The 22,057-nt window shown below is 37.2% G+C and overlaps 1 protein-coding gene across 3 annotated transcripts in view; it reads left to right on the top strand.

Moving 5' to 3' along the window:
- Positions 1 to 22,057, top strand: part of SYT1 (synaptotagmin 1) — a 404,236-nt gene that overhangs the window by 281,700 nt on the left and 100,479 nt on the right. For 2 of the 3 annotated variants that reach the window (XM_042470298.1, XM_042470297.1), the window contains 2 exons: positions 9,134 to 9,318; positions 21,496 to 21,618. In XM_042470298.1, the coding sequence (XP_042326232.1) occupies positions 9,134 to 9,318; positions 21,496 to 21,618 (308 nt within the window). The remainder of the gene's footprint in view (positions 1 to 9,133; positions 9,319 to 21,495; positions 21,619 to 22,057) is intronic. The other variant, XM_042470299.1, reaches the window with a different exon arrangement.

The following is a 22,057-nucleotide window of genomic DNA, read 5'->3' as shown; positions in this document are numbered from 1 at the left end:
TCTTTTCTGTATTAACCTGTGATACACAACAGGCATGATCCAGCCAAAGCTGAAATCAATAGGTCAGAAATGTGTTTAACACTTCTGGATGGTACTCAAGATAGGATGAGAAAGAACACCACACTGTTGCTGTCAGTTGTAAGCATAATGTATTAAATAATGATCTCAGTTCTCCTAGTGCAATTTTCATGAATCCAAATGATCACTTCCCCTCTACCCTAGGAGAGAGAAAAAAAGTTGCCCCCCAAAACTGACAGATGACAACTATGCTCATTGCAGACAGAATGTTTACTGCTTGATTGACGTTGTAGAAAACCAAGCAAGGGGAGTGGTACAGGATAGCTGGAGCCCTTTGCAACATTTCATTGCTATTCTCATTAGCTATTATCTAAAATACCATAAGGCACCAGATCCTGTCTCATCTTGGAAGCTATGCATGGTCAGCCCTGGTTAATACTTGGATGGGAGGCCATCAATGAATTCCAGGTACTGTAGGCTATATTTCAGAGGCAGGAACTTAAAAGGCCATCTTTGAGAATTCCTTGCCTGTGAAAATATTATGAAATTCTTGGGATCACCCTAAGTCAACAGGTGATTTGAAAGCACACACACACACACACAAGAATGACAACTTCATCTCAGTAAAGTCATTATATAGACACAATAGGGGTTTCAGCACAGGCTGACTTTTGTTTCTGCAGCCTTTCAATTTCCTACTACTTTATTTACCTGCATCTACACCTCTCTCCACAAAAACTCCTACACTGAAGAAGATGTAGCATAAGGAAAATTGGAAAGAACACAACTGCTTCCAAGGCCTAATATGAAGGGGGGGGAGTGTAAGCCATCAAAAAGCAGTGAGTACTAAAACCCTTACACGGTATCCTTTGCTTGCATTAGTGCAGATCATTGAACAACAAATAGGTATCCTTATGTGGGAGATACAATCCTGGGAAACAATGGAAATGAAAAGTTATTATAATTGTATGCTGGATTTAGTATCTGTTTTCTGAATTATTGCTGTGACTCCACACACAAGCTTCTTGTATTCTCAGCTCATCCTCCTTATAGTTTACAGAATCATATTTATACTATAGCAACAAAACCGCAAAAAAATCAGAACAAGTTCCCATCTCTTGTCAGTACACCTACATACAGATACACAAAAGACATGGTACAATGTTTTGTAAAGCATATGAAGGTTCATATTACAGCCCTTTCTGTCCCATCCGGAGAGATTATCACATTGCTTTTAAAGTGCCTCATCCCTGACAGGATAAAGGCACATTTAATTTTAAAACAGGGTGTTATCACACTTGCTGGTGGCCGGGTGAATGCAGCCTGGATCCCAGCTGCGCTTATCCAACAGCTTTTAAAAACGAGACTTTGCAGTTTTTGAAAAGCTTCTGGATACGTGCATCTGGGAACCAGGCTGCATACGGGTTTCATTCACCTAGCCACTGGCAAGTGCAGTAACATCCAGTTTTTAAAGTAAATGTGCCTTTATCCCATCCAGGATGAGGTACTTTAAAAGCAAGGAGATAAACTCCTCAGTCAGGCAGTTAAGGGTATATTTCAGATAGTTCCAAAAAGAAGGGGAAAAAATAAGTCTCATATTTTTGATATCTTAGAGATTATTGTGGACTTTGGGACAACAAAAGTCATGGATCGAAGAATATAAATTAGAAAATAAAACCGATCATATTATAGCAACTACTGTTGATATTTTAAGGCTCTGCATGGTTTGGCTCCTCCCTACCTGTCCGCACTTCTCTCCCCTTACCATCCAGTTCATACTCTGAGATCTAGTCACGCTGGGCTGCTGGTTCAACCTAGGATCTCCTCTTCCCCTGCCTGGATCCGCCCGTCCTCCTCTACTGCCCCCCACTTCTGGAAACTTCTTCCCATACAACTTTAACAAACTTTAAGGCTGAACTAAAAACATATTTGTATAGGGAAGCATTCTAACTCACAATCTGATTTGATGGTTTTTTGTTTCATTGTGGTTTGAGTTTACTGTTAAAAATTTATGATATGATAATTTTTTATTTGTTTATATTCTTAGATCGTAAGCTGGAGGCAAGTTTTTTGGTTTTATTGGTATTTGAATGTTCATTTTGTACAGTGCTGTGCAAATTTACAACATTTTATAAATACAATTTAATAATAATAATAATTATAATAATAATGCTATACACACATACCTATATAACTACATAGGCATACCCTTCTGTTAATTATTTGTTTTCATCATTATACTACCATGCTTTTGTAATATATTGCCAAAAAATAATTCTGGCTGACAAGATTGATATTTTCTTTGATTTATATGACAAATAGAACTTGATTAATTATGTAGTAAAGAATGCTAAACTAAACTCTGTACCACAAAAAAAAAATCAATTTTATTGAATACTAACAAAACACAGGAAATAAGAGGGAACAGCTTAACATCCTGTCTCTCTGATACATATTCCTTTTTGTTATTTTCCCGTTATGCCTTTTTCCAAAAGAGGGGAAAAAGAGCAAATTGAGCAGTTGTTAGTTGGGGGGGATGCTAGTTGATCTCTAAGTGTGATGTAACTTTGCATTTGATTAGATTCTATTAATGAGATCAAATTACGCTTTTGGTCTCAAGAAGCTAATGCAAACCAAATCTATTTATCACCTTGGTTGTGGTTCCTGCATTGAAGTTAATGACCATTACTGTGTACTAATAAGCCAATCAGAAATCATGCTTTTTGTGCAGAAAAGCTGAAGCTAGCAATCAATCATCCTCGTCCTCATCATAATAATGCTGCTAAATGGGTCTCTAGAAAGGAAGGGAAAGCAGCTTGGCTATTTGCTTCAAATGCATCTAGGAAATGGCTTTCATTGTGCACCCCTGGTATCATAGTTACAGTTATAAGAAGAAAGAATTTTTGCAGCACAAAATAGCTGAAAACTCTAGGCAAGAGAGAAATTGACACTTATGTGCTTTATTGGGTGTTTAGGACAATGATAGATGAACAGATACATTATATATCTGTAACTATCTAATGTGTTTTCCCAATAACGAACAGCACAGATTTCTTACATGAGACATTTGATTTTGGAGCTGACCAGTACTCCTCTAATAGCATTTCTTCTTTGTCTCAGCTGTGTAAGTGTTTCATAGCTTCCATTTTCATTTCGGAGACATGCTCAAATGAAAGCTTCAGTTATAAGTCACTCTTTGCTGTAAAGCTTACAAAAGCACTCAACAATAGCAAGGCAATTGAGGAAGTAGTATTGTTCAACACCAAACATCCAAGTCTTTTGTCATTCTGCTTCGCCAACCCAATGACTTTCATCCTTCAGAGTGACCTGCTTTGCAGGATAAGTAAAACACAACTGTAGATAGCTTTGGATTTTTCTTAGCAACATAATCTTCACTGATTCAAAATAAGGGCATCTTAATGACATCTTAATAATACTGAAAAATTGAGTAAAATTGCAGCAAATTCAGAATACATAATTAAAAGTACATAATTTACATGTTGCAAACACTGACAAATATATGGAGAATACCAGGACAGTGATACATTCTTTTTTCTTTTCTGCAAGATTGCTGATCTTTTTGCACAGCAAAAATCTTGCAAAGAAAATAGTCATATGGTTTGGTTGTGCAAGACTGCTATTTTTTTTTGTGCAAGATTGTTGTTTCTGCACAAGATTTTTTTTTCTGAAACTTTTTTGTTGTGTAATATTGCTGAGGTTTTATTTGCATAGAAAATAGCAATCTTGCACCAAAAAAGCATATGTTGCTGGATGGAAACAGTATCCCCCCCCCCCCTGCAAAACCTTACCTTTCTCATGCTAAAAAAAAAGTGTATTTCTGTGCAGATGGGCAAATATGCTTAATTTTTCCTGACCCCTTTCCCCCTTTTTGGCTAGGAAATAGATAATGGTAAGTAATACTTTCCAGCCCTGGGACACACACTTTTGTACTTGTTCTGATGAAGCAAAATCTACCCTTATTGGCGGTGGTAGATCTGGTATGCACAGAGCATTTTAGTTGACATCACTTTTGCCTTGTTTGGATTCATCTTGGGTTTGTTAACTGTTATTCACTCAGATTCTTTAAGTGGCCACTCTTCAAGAAAACATAATGGGAAACTAACCACTTCTACCTGAAATTTTTTAGAAACAATCTATGAGGAAACGGACCAGTATGTCAGGCTTTAAGGAATAATAGTTTGTTTCACAGCACAAAAAGAGAAAGGCATGTTGAAAATAATTTGGAGAATTTCAACAATTTAAGTAAAACAACATCCAAAATCCACAAATCAGTGATATCTTCATTTAGCCACCCAAAATCCACAAAGCACATGATTCAAGCTTTTGAAGCTGGCTCCACTGGCTTCTTTATAAGGCAAAGGTGTTAAAATTCATACAGTAGAAAAAATACAAAATAATGATGTTTGTCACAGGCTTGTATTTTTTTCCAAGGTGTTGTTGGTTTGTTGTTCTTTGGATAGATATCTATCTAAACAGATCTCTCATCCTTCTGGCCATGTGGCACCGGGAACAAAGCATTCCAAAGTCCAGAAGATAAAATTTGAATCCCATTAGCAATGCAAAATGGTAATCCTTATGAGATCCCAGATGTCTCCTTCTTTTGTGAGGTCATAGCCCGCTTTGTTAGGCAGAGAACATTGGATCGCTGAAAAGAAGCCTCTGTGCTTTTGCATTAGGAAAATGTTAGGCCTTGTTTTGATAGCACATGCCAAATGTAGTCTCATTTTTTTAAAAAAAATGTTTTAACTAGTCTGACATAAATATTGGGAACCCATGAAAACTAAATATTGAAAGAATACTCACAAATATTCTTATCATTGATGAGAAAAGGTATCTCTACATATTTGAAACAACTCATTGAGATTATGGTCAACCTTGTGGAAATGTTTCAGGACATTTTGTAAAACTTTGGTTTGTGCAAAAAAAAATGTTTTTGTGTAGAAACCCAGTGTTTTGTGAAACAAACACTGGCAGAGGGAATTTTTTGGACAAAACAGGGGCATGGTGAAAACTAATTTTATTTGCAGAAATGAAAGTTTTGCAAAAAATAAATTCCAAAATTCAAATGCACAAAGATATGCAAAAACCCTTATAATCTTACCCATCTGGGTGACATTTGACATTCATCATTCCTCTACACAAGTATGAAATAAACAAGAATTTGCATACCTAATGAAAGCAAGCCTGCTTTTTGGCTTTTTAAAATGAGGCCAAGAGTTATATTTGCAATCTGTAAATACATGTTCTGTACATTTTCATAATGTATTCTGTACTGCTTTGCATTTTAACTAAACTTAGTTCTTATGCTGGCATTTTGAGTCAGATTAATTCAAGTTTAGCTGCTACTGCTTGTAATGTGGAACAAATCATGCAGGAAGTGGCAAACTAAGCCCACACAGCTTACTCATTTTTATGTCAGACCGTTTTATTTGTAAGGAAGGTATCATGACATTAATTTCGTACCCCAATAACATGTGGTTTCTCTTTCTATAAGACATTCTTTTTGAAACTGTTCACTTTTCAAATATCAGAGAAGATGATCAGATAGTTGTTTTTTTTTTTTTTTGTGGGTTTTTTGGGCTATGTGGCCATGTTCTAGAAGAGTTTATTCCTGACGTTTCGCCGGCATCTGTGGCTGGCATCTTCAGAGAGTGCTGACCTGGAAGAGAGAGAGAGAGAGTATATATGGAGGATCAGATACATGGTCATATAGAAGTGAGCAGGACCTCTTAAACCAAGCATGTTTGGAATCTCACACCTGCCACTATTCCAGAGATAAAAACTGGGACACATGTAGCCAAGCAACATCAGAGTTGCTCAAAACAGCAAAAGTTATTAATGAGGAAGAACAAACATGCTAGAAAAGTCTGCAGCAGTTTGCTTTTGCCTGAGCATTACTTGGAAAGGGCAAGGTGTCATTTCTCCTCTTCCCTGCTAAGTTAATTGAGTGTAGTTGATTGTCTTTACAGTTTGAACTCAGTTTGAAGCAACTGAAGTAAGCTGAGGACAAAGGGTGGGAAGTAGAAGAGTGAGCAATTGGGATATTTTTAAAGCAACTGAACAAGGGGGATGACAGATTAGTCAAGACTGTCCCTGCCAAATCAGGACAGTTGGAAGGTACAGAAATGCATCTTCATGGTTAAATATTGTACAGATTTCCCTTATATATGTTAAACTCCTCCGACAACATATGCAATAACTTAGTTCATGTTGCAGACATTGTACAAGAAGTCAATGCTGCTAAGTATGTGAATAGGTTGAAGAAAATTTGTAAGAGAGATAAAGATCAGAGGTCTGCAAGACAATCCTATCAGATTAGAAAAGACTAAATAAATTAAGCATGATTAGCCTATAAATTTTAAGTATTTTGTGTTGGATCTTGAGGAAGTTAATCATGTTTATATCTTACTGAAATTATAAGGAATTTGCTATAATATTGCTTCCCCATTTATTTATTTCCTTATTGTTGAACTGATTAATGAGTAAAATCAATGAAGTGCTTGTAAAGTGGGTGAAGATATAAAAATAACTATAATGTGTCTAACATCTTCTAAGCATTGGAGAGAATGAGAGAGCAATTACCTGTTGGTTCACAATCTAAGAAAAACAATGAAAAGTATGGAGATTTATATCCCACCCTTTCTTCAAGGAACTCATGGTAGCATATTTTCTTCTCCTCCATTCCCATACCACTGAACTTTCTGAGTGGGAATTTAATGTCAAGCAACCCCATTTTTAGAGTAAAAGTCAGATGCTAGTGCAACATCTAGTATTCTCCATATACCTTTTACTTGCACTAATGTCAGGAAGATGTGTGTTCCATATTATCACAATCACAGTTTTGTAGTAAGCCATCCCTGTGACAGAAATGTGCACATACTGCAGGAGACCCCCATATCTGTTATTGTTTTCACTAAATAAGGAAATCAACACATTTGTTTCAGGAGAGTGATACTGTGGTCTACATCAAATTTGGAAAACATTTCTAAAATATGAAGTTGAAGGCTTTCATGGCCGACATCCATAATTTTCTGTGTGTCTTTTGGACTATGTGGCCATATTCTAGAAGAGTTTATTCTTGATGTTTCACCAGCATCTGTGGCTGGCATCTTCGGATAGATGCCAGTCACAGATGCTGGCGAAACATCATGAATAAACACTTCTAGAACATGGCCACATAGCCCGAAAGACCCACAGAAAACTACAGCTGGCCCACCGCTTACGTGGGCTTGCCTTACATGGACTTGAGTACACGTGGAAGGCAAGCCCCAATGAAAACAATGGGGTGCATGCTGTGGGAACGCGCCTCATTATTTTGAATGGGATTTGAGCATACGCTCGATTCCCCTTACGCGAGAGAGTCCAGAACGGATCCTCTGCGTAAGGGGTGGGTCTACCGTATTTCTAAAGTACTTTGTAAGCCTACTTCCTATGTAATGGCACTGCCAGACCTAAGCCAGTATCTATTAGGATGGCTCCATTGACATAACTGTTTCCAGCAGTAAAATCTCCCTTTCCATTCCTGCAGTGACCCTATACCCCAAAGATATACTCTAGGTGCCTTGCAACCCTTCATGACCAGTTTTTCAGGTGATACTGGGAGATGCAAGTAGGGAGGAAAGAGAAGAATGTCTCATTGTCCTAGCAGTCAACACAATGGGCAATGTTGTATTTAGGCCTTTGTCATCTATAAGTAAGGTATGTAAGCATCCCTGACACATTCAGTCTCTGTAAATCCCAATGCCCTGGAAGCCTCCAAATTTGGGGGAATATTTCTGAATTTTGACTGCAAAGGGCAAATTATTATGCTAGCAGCTTTACCCAGACTGGGTTCATCAAGAAAGAATACAATATAAACAAACAAGCAGCCTCCAAAATAGGTTTAATTTGATCCAGGAGTTGCACTCGCATGGTTTTGACTGATATAGTGAAATAGCTAATCTTGTTGCTATTTATAGGGCTTAGCCTTAGTTCATGTGGAGCAAAGAGTGGAGATGACCCCCCCCCCCAAATTATGGTAGAGAAACCACAACAAGTGGGCATAGATACTGGTTTGGGGAGAGTGCTCTCATATATAGGCACAGTATTCAATAGGCCTGAACCCTAGTTAGGTTCTAACCCTCAGGTTAGAAATTAGTCACTATCTGTGCTGACAGTTTTCTGTGGTGTCGCTTCCTACTGTCATGTATTCACTTCGTCTCTATCACTTTAAGCAGTTAATTTTCCTGTACTGTCCATTTTCCTTTCATAATTCACTAGCACCATCTGTCAAATTCCATTCCCTCTTATTTTGTGAAGCATGATTGTAGAGACTTGTATGTAACTTGTTCAGCATAATATATTGTCAAGCTGATAGGCTGAGCATGTCACTAAGAACAAACATGTCTTTTTCTTTAAATCCTGTTTTGCAAGATTAAATTTTAATCTTTATATAGATATTCCTGTTTACTGAAGTACACTTACATATGTACTTACACGCATACTTGTTTTCTACTCCAAACACAGACAGCACCAGGAATTTATGAAACTAGCAATATGGATATCTTTGATCTGGGCACTCATTGCCCTTGGCTGATGCTTAGTGATGACCTTGACCTGAGTCTGAGTCACTGTCAAGAAAAGGCAGCAGCAACTAGATAAATGTTTCTCATTTTATTTGACTGTTTTTGACCACATGCACTTATTTTCCTAAGCTCTGGATGAGACCAAGTTCCCAGCCTGTTCCTGCTGACTTGAAGCTAGCTTTGTTTTCCAGGTCATGATGCAAGGTGGGTTAAGAGGGTGCCTATAAAGCTAGAAATTAATAATTCTTTCAATAGAAGGACCACATTATTTTGTACACTGTTGTATCCTACTTGTCTATAAAGATCATTTGCATTTGTAATGCTTGTTATATTTTTTTTCATGTGTATGGAAATATAGCACAGAATCACATGAAATTCAAGAGATTTTTCTACTTTGAAATTTTAGATATATTGCTGAAAGACAGATTCTGTCTTTGCCTGTTTGTTGTTTTTTTAGAGTAAATATAACTACTAACATTATGCAATCTTGTTTTGTTCCTGTTGTGTATCTGTGTGTGTTTTCTTCACAGTGCCACCTTGGGCCTTAATAGCCATAGCCATAGTTGCAATCCTATTAGTCCTTACCTGCTGCTTCTGTCTGTGTAAGAAATGCTTGTTCAAAAAGAAAAACAAGAAGAAGGGCAAGGAAAAGGGAGGAAAGAATGCGATTAACATGAAAGATGTAAAAGATTTAGGCAAGAACCTGAAAGATCAGGTAAAGTATATATCTTGGTTTTGAATGATGTTGTATTTGAAATCTGCTGAAAGAAACTGAGAAAAGGAAAGGGAATACATAAATCATCAGTAGCCTGATAGCAGGAATCTGTTTTGGAAAACCGATTAGCATTACTCTGAGATCACACAGCATAATCCTATCCATGTTGACTCTGAAGATAGCTCCACTGATTTCTATGGAATTTACTACATAGTAATTGTGTATAGGACTACCTCATCTTTAATTGAAGCTTGAGTTCTCTGGGTTGCAGCCCCAGAATATTTTCATTGCTATAGTCAACTACAGATGTGGAGCAGGATATTAATTGTACATTGGTGTTCCTAAATAAAGAAGATTATTCTTCTACAGTCCATCCATGTTTATTCAGAAGTAAGAATCATTCAATTAAGTGGGGCTTACTGCCTAGTGAACATGCATGAGGATTACACTGTTAGTCTCTGTTTGACACTCTTTACAGACTCTTCAGGGCTGTTTACAATAACGATATGAGGCAAATGCAGCTCTCTTTAATAGTTATGGCTAACTAAGGAAAACCTCTGAGAATGGTGACACTAAACATCACTGAGAGAGAATTTTCACTGTGTCCAAAAATTACAGGACCCCAGATTCTTTGGAGCAAACCATTACAAAAGTGTGTTGTTCTTGTTTAAAAGACAAAGAGGATGCACATTTAATCCAAATGTTACAGTTTGTGTTATGTTTTTCTGCATGTGCTTTAAAAAAAAAAAGCACAGTAAGCAAACTTCTAGTTGCAGGATCTGTAGCAGTATTGAAGTCCTGAAACCTTAAGTCCTGTTCTGTTTTACATCTGAACATGTAACTGGGAACAGGAGCATACGGATAAGCCACAACCACTCCATGTCTTTGAACAACCAGAAACAAATTAGAACTTCACATGACAGTCTGGAGAGGGCTCTATAACTATATTCAGCTGAACGTAGTCACAAAACACCTGAGGGCAGGAATCTAACTTTGTAAGAGTTCCCAGCCACAGGAGCTTTGTAACTCAATGTTTGTATATCTTCAATTTGCCTGTTGACTTATGGTGACCTCATGAATTTCATAAGGTTTTCTTAGGCAAGAAATTCTCAACGATGGTTTTGCTCATTTTCTTCCTCTCAAATATATCCTTTAGCACCTAGCATTCCTTGGTTTCCCATCCAAATACTAACCAGGGCTGACCCTGTTTAGCTTCCAATATCAGCCAATATCTTGTGCCGTAAGGGTATTCAGACCACTTTGTAATTACATTCAATTAAATGCAAATATAGTGCCCTCTTCAAGATCTTTGCACTCAACATGTAAAGGTCTAATTTATTTCTGAGAGTACAGTACTCTAGAACATGGAGGAAGCTCATCTTCTACCAACATTACCATCTCCAGATTTATATGTGTTCAGATAAATGCCTTTAGACTCTCTCTTTCCTTTTTCTGAACATGAATAAACCTATCATGTATGCAAAGAATTACAAAGTGGGGCTTCTTGATCAGAAGGTTTAAATTTTTCACTTCCCGGATGTTCTGATATACTTTTTGCTGGAATCCAAATAATGAAAATTATTCCCCTTAAGTCACATTAAGATACATTCATTATCTAATGCAAGACAAAAGTGGTATGAAGAGTAGTTTCTTTCTGATATTATTGTTTTTGATAAATTTATAATAATTCCTGTACAGGTAAAGCAACTTCCTATAGAAAGCCTACACAAGTTGCTGATAAAATTCTGTTGATGTTAGTCTGTGAAGTAGCTCCCAGCTTGTTCATGATCCTCTTTATCATAGAAAGAGGATAATGTCCACTGAAGAGAAGGTTTGCTCAAAAAATGGTTGCAGTCCAAAGTATTTGTAGGCTCTCCTTTCCAAGAATAAGAACATTGTCACAATGAAAACCTATTTTGTATTGGCAAGCAAGAGGGATTGGGTCTGCTAAATCATTCTTGACAAAACACAAGTGCTCCTACAAATTTGTAGGAAAAGCATATTGCGAAAGAGGTATGGCAGTAGGAAAGCATGAGTTGCAACCCAAAACATGATTTAGCAGGTATCCTAATTCCCTTTCGGGATAGAAATTTGGTTTTCATTTACATTCTAATTGTAATTTGCTGTTTCTCAATTAATATGTTGACTATGGCAATTGTGGCTAAACCTGAAGACAGGAATAGCTTGATTGCTCTTGTTTGAGACCTCTGCAAAAGTCACTTTGTACATTGCTAACAATACTAATAGTAACAATGTCATTTCTTTATAGGACAAATTGTGTGTATTTTGTGGATATCTTTTGTGTGAAGTTAATTTTGTATATTATGTAACAATTTTCTTGTAATTTTATTATATATTATTAAGTGTTCTTCATTATATTTGTTCTGACCTGGACAAATGACCAAAAGGTGATAATAGCATTCTACATATTTATAAGTATAGAAATGTGCATTGGTGTTTACATAGAATTCATTAGGAACTCCTTCTCCAAAGAAACCAAAAGTCTGACATCTGTTGCTTATATCTTGTTTAACATAAGAGATAAGGGAATCTTAAAGGATGTAGAAACATGCATTCAGTTATTTCACAGAATGGAAATCATCACTTACGCCAAAATAACCTTTCAAAAATGATTCTGTAGATATGCTATAGAGTTCAGAATACAGAATGCTACAAAATTTACCCAGTTGTTGCTCAGATAGATACTGATATTTTGTTTATAATCTGAACAAAAGAAAAGTTAAATGCATTGCACCTATCATCTTTCAATTATGTTTCATGCCAAGCTCCATTTAAAAAAAACAAGAAAACAATTTTATGAGAACAAGCAAACATTTTCTGATTGGTCTCCAAACATATTGGAGGTGATTGAAATCTAAATATCAAGTGAACAGAGTGAACAAAAACATACACCATACATTCATAGATATAGTAGAATTCCCCTCTTCCATATAACTGTAGGCACTAATTCAGAATCCACTCATCGGTCCAGTTCAAACAATAATCCAGTAGTACCCAAACAGTTTACCCTTGGGACTCGCCTTTACATCTACATGTGGACAATGTGTGTCCCCTTCAACAGAATATATGAATAAAAATACATTTTGTTTATTTAGTGTGCATATTTTCATTTTCATTTTCATGTATATTCATATTGTAGCATTTTATAAGGAGATAACATTGTTCAAATAAGAACAGTTTTATTTAAATCAATATAGAATTCAATGCATGTGTAAATTTAACACACACAAATGTTTGTCAAGAGGAGGAGGAGGCAGAAGGGTCAAGGTCTCCAAGTATCATGCCCACTTTGAGCAACTCTTGCGTTCACACACCTGGGAGTCGTGCCCAACAGTTCGAGAACCACTACAATAATGTAAACCAATAGATTATTGGGAACCAAATACAGTGAGCTTCTGGCTCATGTACTCCATTTCTCCTTTCATTTTAATATGTGAGTGGAGAAGGTGGTACTTCCACTTTAGAACAAGCCATTTTTCCACATTACATATGACCTCAGGGTAAAGTTAGTTATCCAACCTTTTCAAAGCATTTCCAATTGCTAGCTCATCCTTTCCTCCTCTGTGTCCATGAACCAGGTTCATCTTCATCAAGCCATATTTTCTATAAAACAATTCCTGATCCTTTAGATTCAGTTGTGCTGTGTATGGAAACAGTTAAATTTCAGTAGTCCATGATCACAGTCTGCTCTTACAGTATAAAACTATGTTCTCTTGTGTCGTTATTATTGTTATTTGTCATCAAGTCATATTTGACTTAATCTTATGAATGAGAGACCTTCAAGAGCCCTGATCATCAACAGCCTTTTTGGATAATTTCTCCAGAAATATACTCAAACTGGAGCAACCTTTTACTGGAGGAGAAAAAGGTGAATACAAAAGCAAGAAATCTTCATCTCTTGCCACAGTTTAATTTCCTTTCAAGTTTAGCTTTAGATTGTAAGGTTTCCAGTTTAAGAACAAAGGTCCTTGAAAAGTATTGTAACTGAAATCAGGAAGGCATCAGAGCAAATGCATTGAAGATTAAGATGGAACTCTTGCTCTTGCAAATATTCTGGTTGAAAGGGTTTGCAACCGCAGTCTCTAAGAGCTCATTTCTGTGTAGGGTGGCCAAATGCAAAAGAAGACAGGCTCCTGCAGCTTAATAGTTCTGTAAAAGATGGAATTTCTGCAAGTATACCATATTACATACTGTAAATTATAAATTTTCTCTTCTGAGCTGTTGCTAAAGGTGCAAGAGTCCTGTACTCTTTTCCACTCAGCCACCTTCTCCTATGTGAGTGTTTATTCCTATATGTGTTTACTTGTAAGTAGGTTCTACTGTGTGCAATAGGACTTTCTTCTAGGTTAAAGTACATAGAATTGCCACCTAAATTTTTGTGCATGTAGAACTGGGATGACAATGGTGCCCTTGATGTTTCCTTAAAGCCCTCCAGGCAGCATGAAGGGCATTTATGCCACATGGTGGGCTGGACCATTTCAAGTGCAGGAAAGGCCTGTTTAAAAACAGGAAGGCATTTCTGGGTCACTTCCTGTTATTAAAAAAAGTCATTTTCTCAGCCAGACATGGCAAAAATGCCACCTATAGAGAGCCTTGGTTTTTTGTTTTGGGGGGTTGTTTTTGTTTCTAGGAGGACAGTCCTCCAGAGTCTCCTGAGGGTATAATGTGATGCCCTTCCCTCTGACAGTTGCCCATCCCCATGTAGAGAAAGCTTTCAGTTTTTGAAGGAATAACTGTCTACATTAGGTATAGGTCTTATAGTGCAATCATACCCATCTACTCAGATGTAAGCTCTAGAGTCCAATGGCACCTACTTCCAAATAAGTGTGTATAGGATTTCAGCCTTGTTGGTTTCAAACAATTCAGTAGAAAATGTACAAGATACGTAAATGGTCATTTCTCCATGGTTTTAGTAATGTTTGTGTGTGGCTGTTTTAATTTTTATTTCTTCCTTCTATGTCCTCCTTATCTATGTTGTGTCTCATGACTATTCTGGATTGTCACTTGCGGTAGGTTTATTTTGCACTTTGGGCATACCTAGTATAAAGCTCTGATATATTTACTCTCCTGACAGTGTGGCTCCTCCGCTGAGATTTATGCATAGCTTTGACACACATCAAGAGGCTGAACTAAATTGATTTCTTTCTTTTGCAGGATTAAAAGTTTGGGTTTTTCCCCTCTTTCATTTTTTCCATGAAAAAAGAAAACATGCATTAAGCCTGAAGGTATTAGAAAGCTCAAGTTTTGATATGCACAGAAAATTATGCACGGGTTTTGGTTTCCTTTTTGCTTTCATATCAAAAGTTACCTAAGCAGCTTGAAATAGGGCCCCATTGGCCCTTAACGTATCAGAATCTCCTTCAGTTTCTTGGGATCTCATGGTGTTTATGTAGCCTTTACACTGTTAGCCATTCCTGAAAATCTGTGCTGTGCTAAGCTGATTTCAAGAAATACATTGGTGTAACTAGGAAAATATTTGGTCCATTATTTTGAGCTATCTTCCTATCACAATTTTCACAGCTGTAGTTTATCAGTCTGAAGCAATCCTCCAGTGTCTCCTGTAATTTTCTACTGCCACTTTTTTTTCTTATAAGAAGACTGGCGGGCGGAGGGGGGTGAATTCAGCTCCAGAGACCTTTAATAGGTTCTGATTTAATGACTCTGAATTTAATGTATTGGTACAGCAAATTTCTTGCTTAAGTTCAGCCTTTGGGAAAGGAACTGACTTAATCATATCAGTGATGAACAGTGGCACTGAAAAATTATCAAAATTTTAGCCCATTTCTTGAAGAATAATTGCTGCAACATTCTCTGTCTTTTATTAGGTCACAATTTGTTAGAGGAGAGGGAGATGTAATATCTCAGCCTTTTAAATTATATCAGACTGATTTTTTCTCACTTGCTAGGTACTTTGATTTTACAGAGAGTACATCCCTTGATTAGATCAAGACATAGAGACTTCTCTAAATGTGATATTTTGTCATTGAGCCTCAGTCCTGCTTGTGTTTACCTGCTAGAAAGAAGGAGACTATTTGCCTACTGCATAACTCTTTCCTGGGATCTGGCTCTCACCCTGTATGCCTACAAGAGGCTGTAATTTGAATGTGATGGCATCACCATATTGCACTTTGTGTTTGGTGCAGTCACTATTAGAACTGGGACATAGGATTACAGTTGACAAATGCAAGATTGACTTGGATTTAAGACACTCTTCTAGGTCATTTGCATGGCTTCAGAAAAGTATATTTCTCCCCAGATCTTGGAGTTCTCTTTTGAAGACACCATCAGTCAATTCAGTCAGTTAATTCCAATCATGTCATAACTGGAACTCAAACAAATCAAATATGGCATGAAAAGTAAAAATACAGTTATGAAATCTATTGTCTTTTGATAGTTGTTCCATAGGTCTTTTCTGGACATAAGATAGTGGGATGATTTGAAATCAACAAAATTTGCAAAAAACTTCTTGCTGTGATGGCTAGACAATCCTGAGAACTGTAACTCAAAAAAGTAACTTTTGCAAGCTGTGCTTTTTCTCTATGCATTGAGTAGTCACACCACTGGTTTTTTGTAGCACAATAAGCTTTTTGCAATTACTCACTTTGCTGAGCACTTTAACTAGAGATGTGATAGTTGAGTTAAGTACCCATCATGCTACACAGTTATAGAGCTACTTTAGAGAACCTGTGGCTAGGACACTGAGATGCCAGGGTTCAAAGCCCTGCTTGGCCAGGAAAACCCAATGGGAGATCTTGGACAAGTTATATTTTCTCAGCCTCAGAGGAAGTCAGAAGTTAGAAATGGCTTGAAGGCGCACAACAATAAATTTCACTCTCACTATCATGGCTACCTCCTCTCAAATATTGGGATATCTAGTCTGGGGAGGAATTTTTTAAAAATGGCTTTGAATTCTAAATATTCATCCCTAAACTGCTGATCCCAGACCCCCAAATATGTTACTTTGGTGGTTAAATGGAATATGGAACTGTAATTGCATAGTGGGAAAGGGCCCTTGGTTGACTTAAATTCAAATATCCTAGGTCTTGACATAATTGTGAGTTTCCAGCCAGTTTCTAAAATATCTCTCCTGAAATGCTATGGTGTGGAAAACAAAATCAAAATCCTTGAAAAATAAATTGAGCATGGGAGTTTACAATAAGATGTGGCTCTTTCAAAAGAAGCCACCAGTTCAGCAAATTCTAGTGTAAGAATGTGTGAAAAACCTAATGTGATGCCCAGGAACTCAATAATGGAATGAAATCACTTCAATTCCTAGTCACATCTAAGTGCGTCATTTGTTGTAGACTTTCAGAAATTGAAAGAAAAGGCAGTACATGTCCACAAAACAGAATAAGATTATAGAGAAAACTTACTGAATGAACCACAGTCCACCAACCCCAGCATACTGATTTCCAGAGCATGAAAAAGTTAATGTAAAGTATTTGTGTTTTTATAATTTATTTACTTAATTCATATCCCACCGTTCTCTCATCATGGGATTCAATTCCCCAAATTCCCAGCTAGCACAGCCAGTACCCTAAAAATCGCTTTTCCAAGTTCTGTTGTAGATTCCTAGCCCAATGCCTCTGAGACCCCATAAGTAGCAAATGAAAGAAAGAGCCTTCCAAAATGGCAAGTATAGCTTCCATTTTAGTGGGATGATTAATATGCCTTGGGCCTTAGCCTGAACTTCAAAAGTACATTAAGAGTACTGACCCCCTACCCTCAAAACAGGTTCAGACCCTTGAATAACTTCTTTAAAGTTGAGATTGAACCCCAGAGTGAATTTACCAGTTCATTGACATGAGAGCCCCTACCTGCCCCTGCAGTCTTGTACTGACATTGTTCCTCAGCAACTGGCATTCAATGGCACAGTGAACCTGAAATCACTGAGAACAGGCTTCAAATCACAGTTGCTTTATTGCTATGTGCCTTCAAGTCATTTTCTATTTATAGCAACTCTGAGGCAAACCTGTAACGGAGTTATCTTGACAAGATTTGTTCAGAGGGAGGTTCCCTTTGCCTTCATCTGAGGCTGAGAGAATGTCACTTGCCCATGGTCACCTAGTGAGTTTCCATGACTAAGCACGAATCTGAACCCTAGTCTTCAGAGTCATAGTCCAACATTCAAACCACTACACTATGCTAGCTCTCTTCTGAGTAAATGGCTTTAGGGTAGGAATCTTTTTTGTGTGTCTGGCCTATCTTTCATAGATCTCTAGCCAATGTGTTCATAAAAATCCCAGAACTGGTAAAAACAGCATTCATAAAACATAGTAAATACATTTCTGAGACAGCAAATTTAAAAAGAAAAACAGTGAAATTGATTGCAGTTCCAACTGGATTTTCATAAATGCCAAAGTAAACAAATGAGACTTATCTAGGTGCCAAAACCCCAATAAATAAGTAATGTTTGTAACTGAATAGATAGGTAGATAGAAAGACTAGCTACAGGTGTTCCTCTTGGGAAGACATTTCAAAATTGGAGCACCACCATGGGGAAGGCTCTGCCATGTGCCAATCCTGTGGTTTCCTATCCCTGGTTCTGATCTGGGTCAATCCCCGGGCTGGCATGGCTCTTTGGGCCAGGATCAGGCAAGGACTCCCAGATCATCATCTACTGACCAGTCCTAGCCCAGGGCTAATGACCTGCATCATCAAACAGGAGGAGTAGCTAATACCCCAGATGATAGGATCAAGATTCAGAATGACCTGAATAGACTAGAAAGCTGGGCCAAAGCTAACAAAACAAAATTCAACACAGAGAAATGTAAGGTTGGGCAGAAAAATGAAATGCACAGATATAGAATGGGGGACACCTGGCTGAATGTGACTATGTGTGAAAGGGATCTTGAAGTCCAATTAGAGCACAAGTTGAACATGAGTCAACAGTGTGATGCGATAGCTAAAAAGGCCAATGCAATTTTAGGCTGCAACAATAGAAGTATAGTGTCTAGATCAAGGGAAGTAATAGTGCCACTCTGTTCTGCTTTGGTCAGGCCCCACCTGGAATATTGTGTCCAGTTCTGGGCACCATAATTCAAAACGGACATTGAGAAACTGGAGCATGTCCAAAGAAGGGTGACTAACATGGTGAAGGGCCTGGAAACCATGCCCTATGTGGAACGACTTAGGGAGCAGGGGATGTTTCGCTTGGAACTTTACAGGTATACAGCCTGTAAGGAAGCTTAATATAACTTTTGTTTGACCTCTACTAGAGGGCAGTATTTCAACTGTAAGGAAATCTAGATGTTTCACTTCTGTCTTCAAAAGGACATGTAGGTGCCTTTTAGCAAGCTGAAAAGTATTCCATAGGGGCACAATACCTCTATAGTTGTATACTTCCAAGCAAATTTTGTTTGGGATTAACACCAGTTTTGTAGATTCTCCTACTTCATGGAACAACAGTGTAGACTTCTTAGGAGAGGTTGTAACCAAGTCTAGCTCACTGTTATTGTGCTTCCAAGCCCTTATCACTTCCTGATTCTTGATAATAAGATCCATTTTACAGTTTAGCGTCCTCAGCTCCTTGTAAATATATTCAACTGTTATGGCCATAAGTTGTATTGTATTTGAACAGTCAAGCAAATTCAACAGTTCAGTATTCCTCTTGCCTATCACCCTTTTGTTACTACAGCAAATGGTATCAGCTGGTTGATTTACATTTTCACAGGGTCATTTGGCTGCCTTGTCTATTTCAAGTACAGTACCTCACTATCATTTCTGCCATCAGTTTAGCTTGCAGAAGAGAAGGTTACGAAGTGATATGATAGCCCTGTTTAAATATTTGAAGGGATGTCATATTGAGGAGGGAGCAAGCTTGTTTTCTGCTGCTCCAGAGAACAGGATCTGAAACAATGGACTGCAAGCTACAGGAAAAGAGATTCTACCTCAACTTTAGGAGGAACCTCCTGACAGTAAGGGCTGTTTGACAGTGGGAACAAAACTTTGGAGTGTCATGAAGTCTCTTTCCTTGGAGGTCATTAAACAGAGTTTGGACATCTCTCATGTATGCTTTGATTGAGAGTTCCTGCATGGCAGAAGGTTGGACTGGATGGCCCTAGTGGTCTCTTCCAACTCTACGATTCTATGATTCTATAATTCTATGACACCAGGTTGGGGAGAAAATTGGCCTTTTTGCCCATGTGTACAGGCCTTTTCAGCACCAGCACCTTTATTCCATAATGTGGAATTAGATGAGGTTTTTATTTGGGAGGGATTAATGTGTTCCTCAAATCAACACCATCACTGTGATTCTAACCTACTGCTTCCTTGGTTTTTCCTCAAGCTACCATCATATTTGGTTGCATGGGTCACCAGCAGATACTGTACAGGTCTGTGCTAGCAGCATCTTAATCGCAAGCTTCTGTTGTATACTTTTGACTTAAGGCACACTTCTAGAGAAATTTTTCTCTTAATTTGTATAACTTTTTTGTTTGGTTGAGGCTTTTATTATTATTATTATTATTATTATTATTATTTAGAAGCTGTGTCAAGACATGGAATGCACTTTCCTCTGCCTTTCATAATCTACAGGCTCTGCAAGAGAAGTCATTAAGCAATAAACCATTTTGTTCAATCAAGTTTTTAAAGCAACCAACATAAAATATTCCATTTTTTTCTTAATATAATTTTTCAAGCAACTGTGGGCTATGTAATATGTGGCTTTAATCTTATTATCTGGAAAGGCAAGCTGAGCTGGAGTCTCATTTATTTTTATAGGAATAGGATAATTTATATCCATGTTACCCAAACTGCTATCAGTGCCAGTTTGGCATATACATAAATTTTGCAAGTCTGGAGTTCATCTTCTAAAAGGAAAAGGCAACAAGATAAATCTGTAAAGGGGGTCCAGTTTTCAAACTATAGTTGCAGCAATATGAGTGGTATTATGTCTTTGCAAATTATTTTCACAGTGCCAAAGGAAACAAGTTGATATGTTTAATATTGTCATGTTATCCAGGAATGTATCAAGCAATTCCAATCCCCTCTTTTTTTCCCCTCCTGAATGAGAACATCTATCATGAAATGTATTTTGGTTTCATTTAAACTAAACTAGTTATGATTGATTCCCTTAAAACCAATGGAATAAGTGAACTGTGGTTAACATGTCCCATTAACATAGTCAAAAATTACAATTGCAGCAGAGTTCTGCATTAGTCTGCTCAGGCACAGGTAAGTTTATGTGGCATTATAGTCTTGTATTAAATCTGAAGGCTATAACACTAAATAAATACACTTTGTAGTAAAGCGTATTGAGTAGTTTAGAAATTGAAATCATACCTGATAGAAACTGGAGCTTTCTAATACTACACAAATCAGTGCTTTCAGTGTTTTCTCATTTATAAAAATCTGTATTCGTAACAGCTATCTATACCTCTTTTTTTTTTTTAAAAAAATGACTGGTGTTTTGTCACACACTCCAATTTGTGTGTGTTTTTCTTCCATAACTGTGGTAAAAATCAATGTGCTTTAAATCAATTTAGTTCAGCCTGGCTTTAAACTGAGAACAAGTGAAAAGAAAAAGAACAAAAGGGGTCTTCTTTTCTGCAAAGTGCATCGGCTAATGGCGTAGTGATACCTTTGCTTCCATATTCATCATAAACCAAAACAAAAACATTGAAAATGTTTGGCATCTCATCTTATGAAGAAGTTGCACACAACAACATGATTTAAAATAGAAGTATTTCTTGTAGAAACACTCTGCTTTAGTTGAAATGTAATTCACAGCATGCACAACTGTTTTCAATTGAATGACTCTGCAACCTTACCTATTTAATAGCATGTCTATCCACACTTGTTTATCCATGTTTATCCACAAGACAATTTGATTCAACCACATTTTAAGTAAATAAATAAATAAACATCAAGTTGACATTTTGTGTTTCAGGCTATGAAAAAAAAATGTTGCTTGTCATACCCTGCAAGAGATGCTTTTTCCTTATTTCATTGCTTCCTTGCTGCTTGCCAATTATGATATTTCTCTTGTGCAACCAGAGTATTAACTATATATGTCAACAACATATATGATTTTGTGTTATCATGCTTGCATTTTATGGCTTTACTATAGGGTTGAGCACGGGTGCCTGCTGTTTAGGGCTTTACTTAGAAGGTAGTCATATTCATGACAATTGTTGTTGCCCTTGTTCTTTTCAGGCCCTTAAGGATGATGATGCTGAAACTGGGTTGACTGATGGAGAAGATAAGGAAGAAGCCAAAGAAGAGGAGAAATTAGGGAAAATCCAGTATTCTTTGGATTACGACTTTCAAAACAATCAGGTCTGAAACAAGTGTGATAAGACATTGTTAATTGCATGAAAACAGATATATCTGTCAGCTGGATATGCACTACCTCTTCAGGTTGTGTACTAACCTTTCAAATTAGTGATTAAAGTAGCCATAATTCCAATTTTTAAATAATATTGCAGAAATGTTGTGGATAGATCATTTCCATCCACATTTTGAAGTGTTATGCTACTTTTCTATTACAATAATAACTTTGTGTGCAAGTGATTCCTGCCCTCTTCCCACCTGTTCTTGATGTTTTATTTAACAAGTGTGGGTTAAAGGAAGAAAGGGGGAAATGTCACTGGGGGGGGGGGTCTCAAGGGCAGCCAGCTTCATACACTCCTCACTGTAAGATTTGTATCACAAGTTAATACTATTTGTTATGTCAAATTTGGCAAATTTCAGTGTTAATATTGGAACTTGAAAAAAG

Source organism: Sceloporus undulatus, chromosome 5 (assembly GCF_019175285.1).
Source record: "Sceloporus undulatus isolate JIND9_A2432 ecotype Alabama chromosome 5, SceUnd_v1.1, whole genome shotgun sequence".
Taxonomy (NCBI): domain Eukaryota; kingdom Metazoa; phylum Chordata; class Lepidosauria; order Squamata; family Phrynosomatidae; genus Sceloporus; species Sceloporus undulatus.
This window is presented reverse-complemented; position numbering and strand designations above follow the sequence as displayed.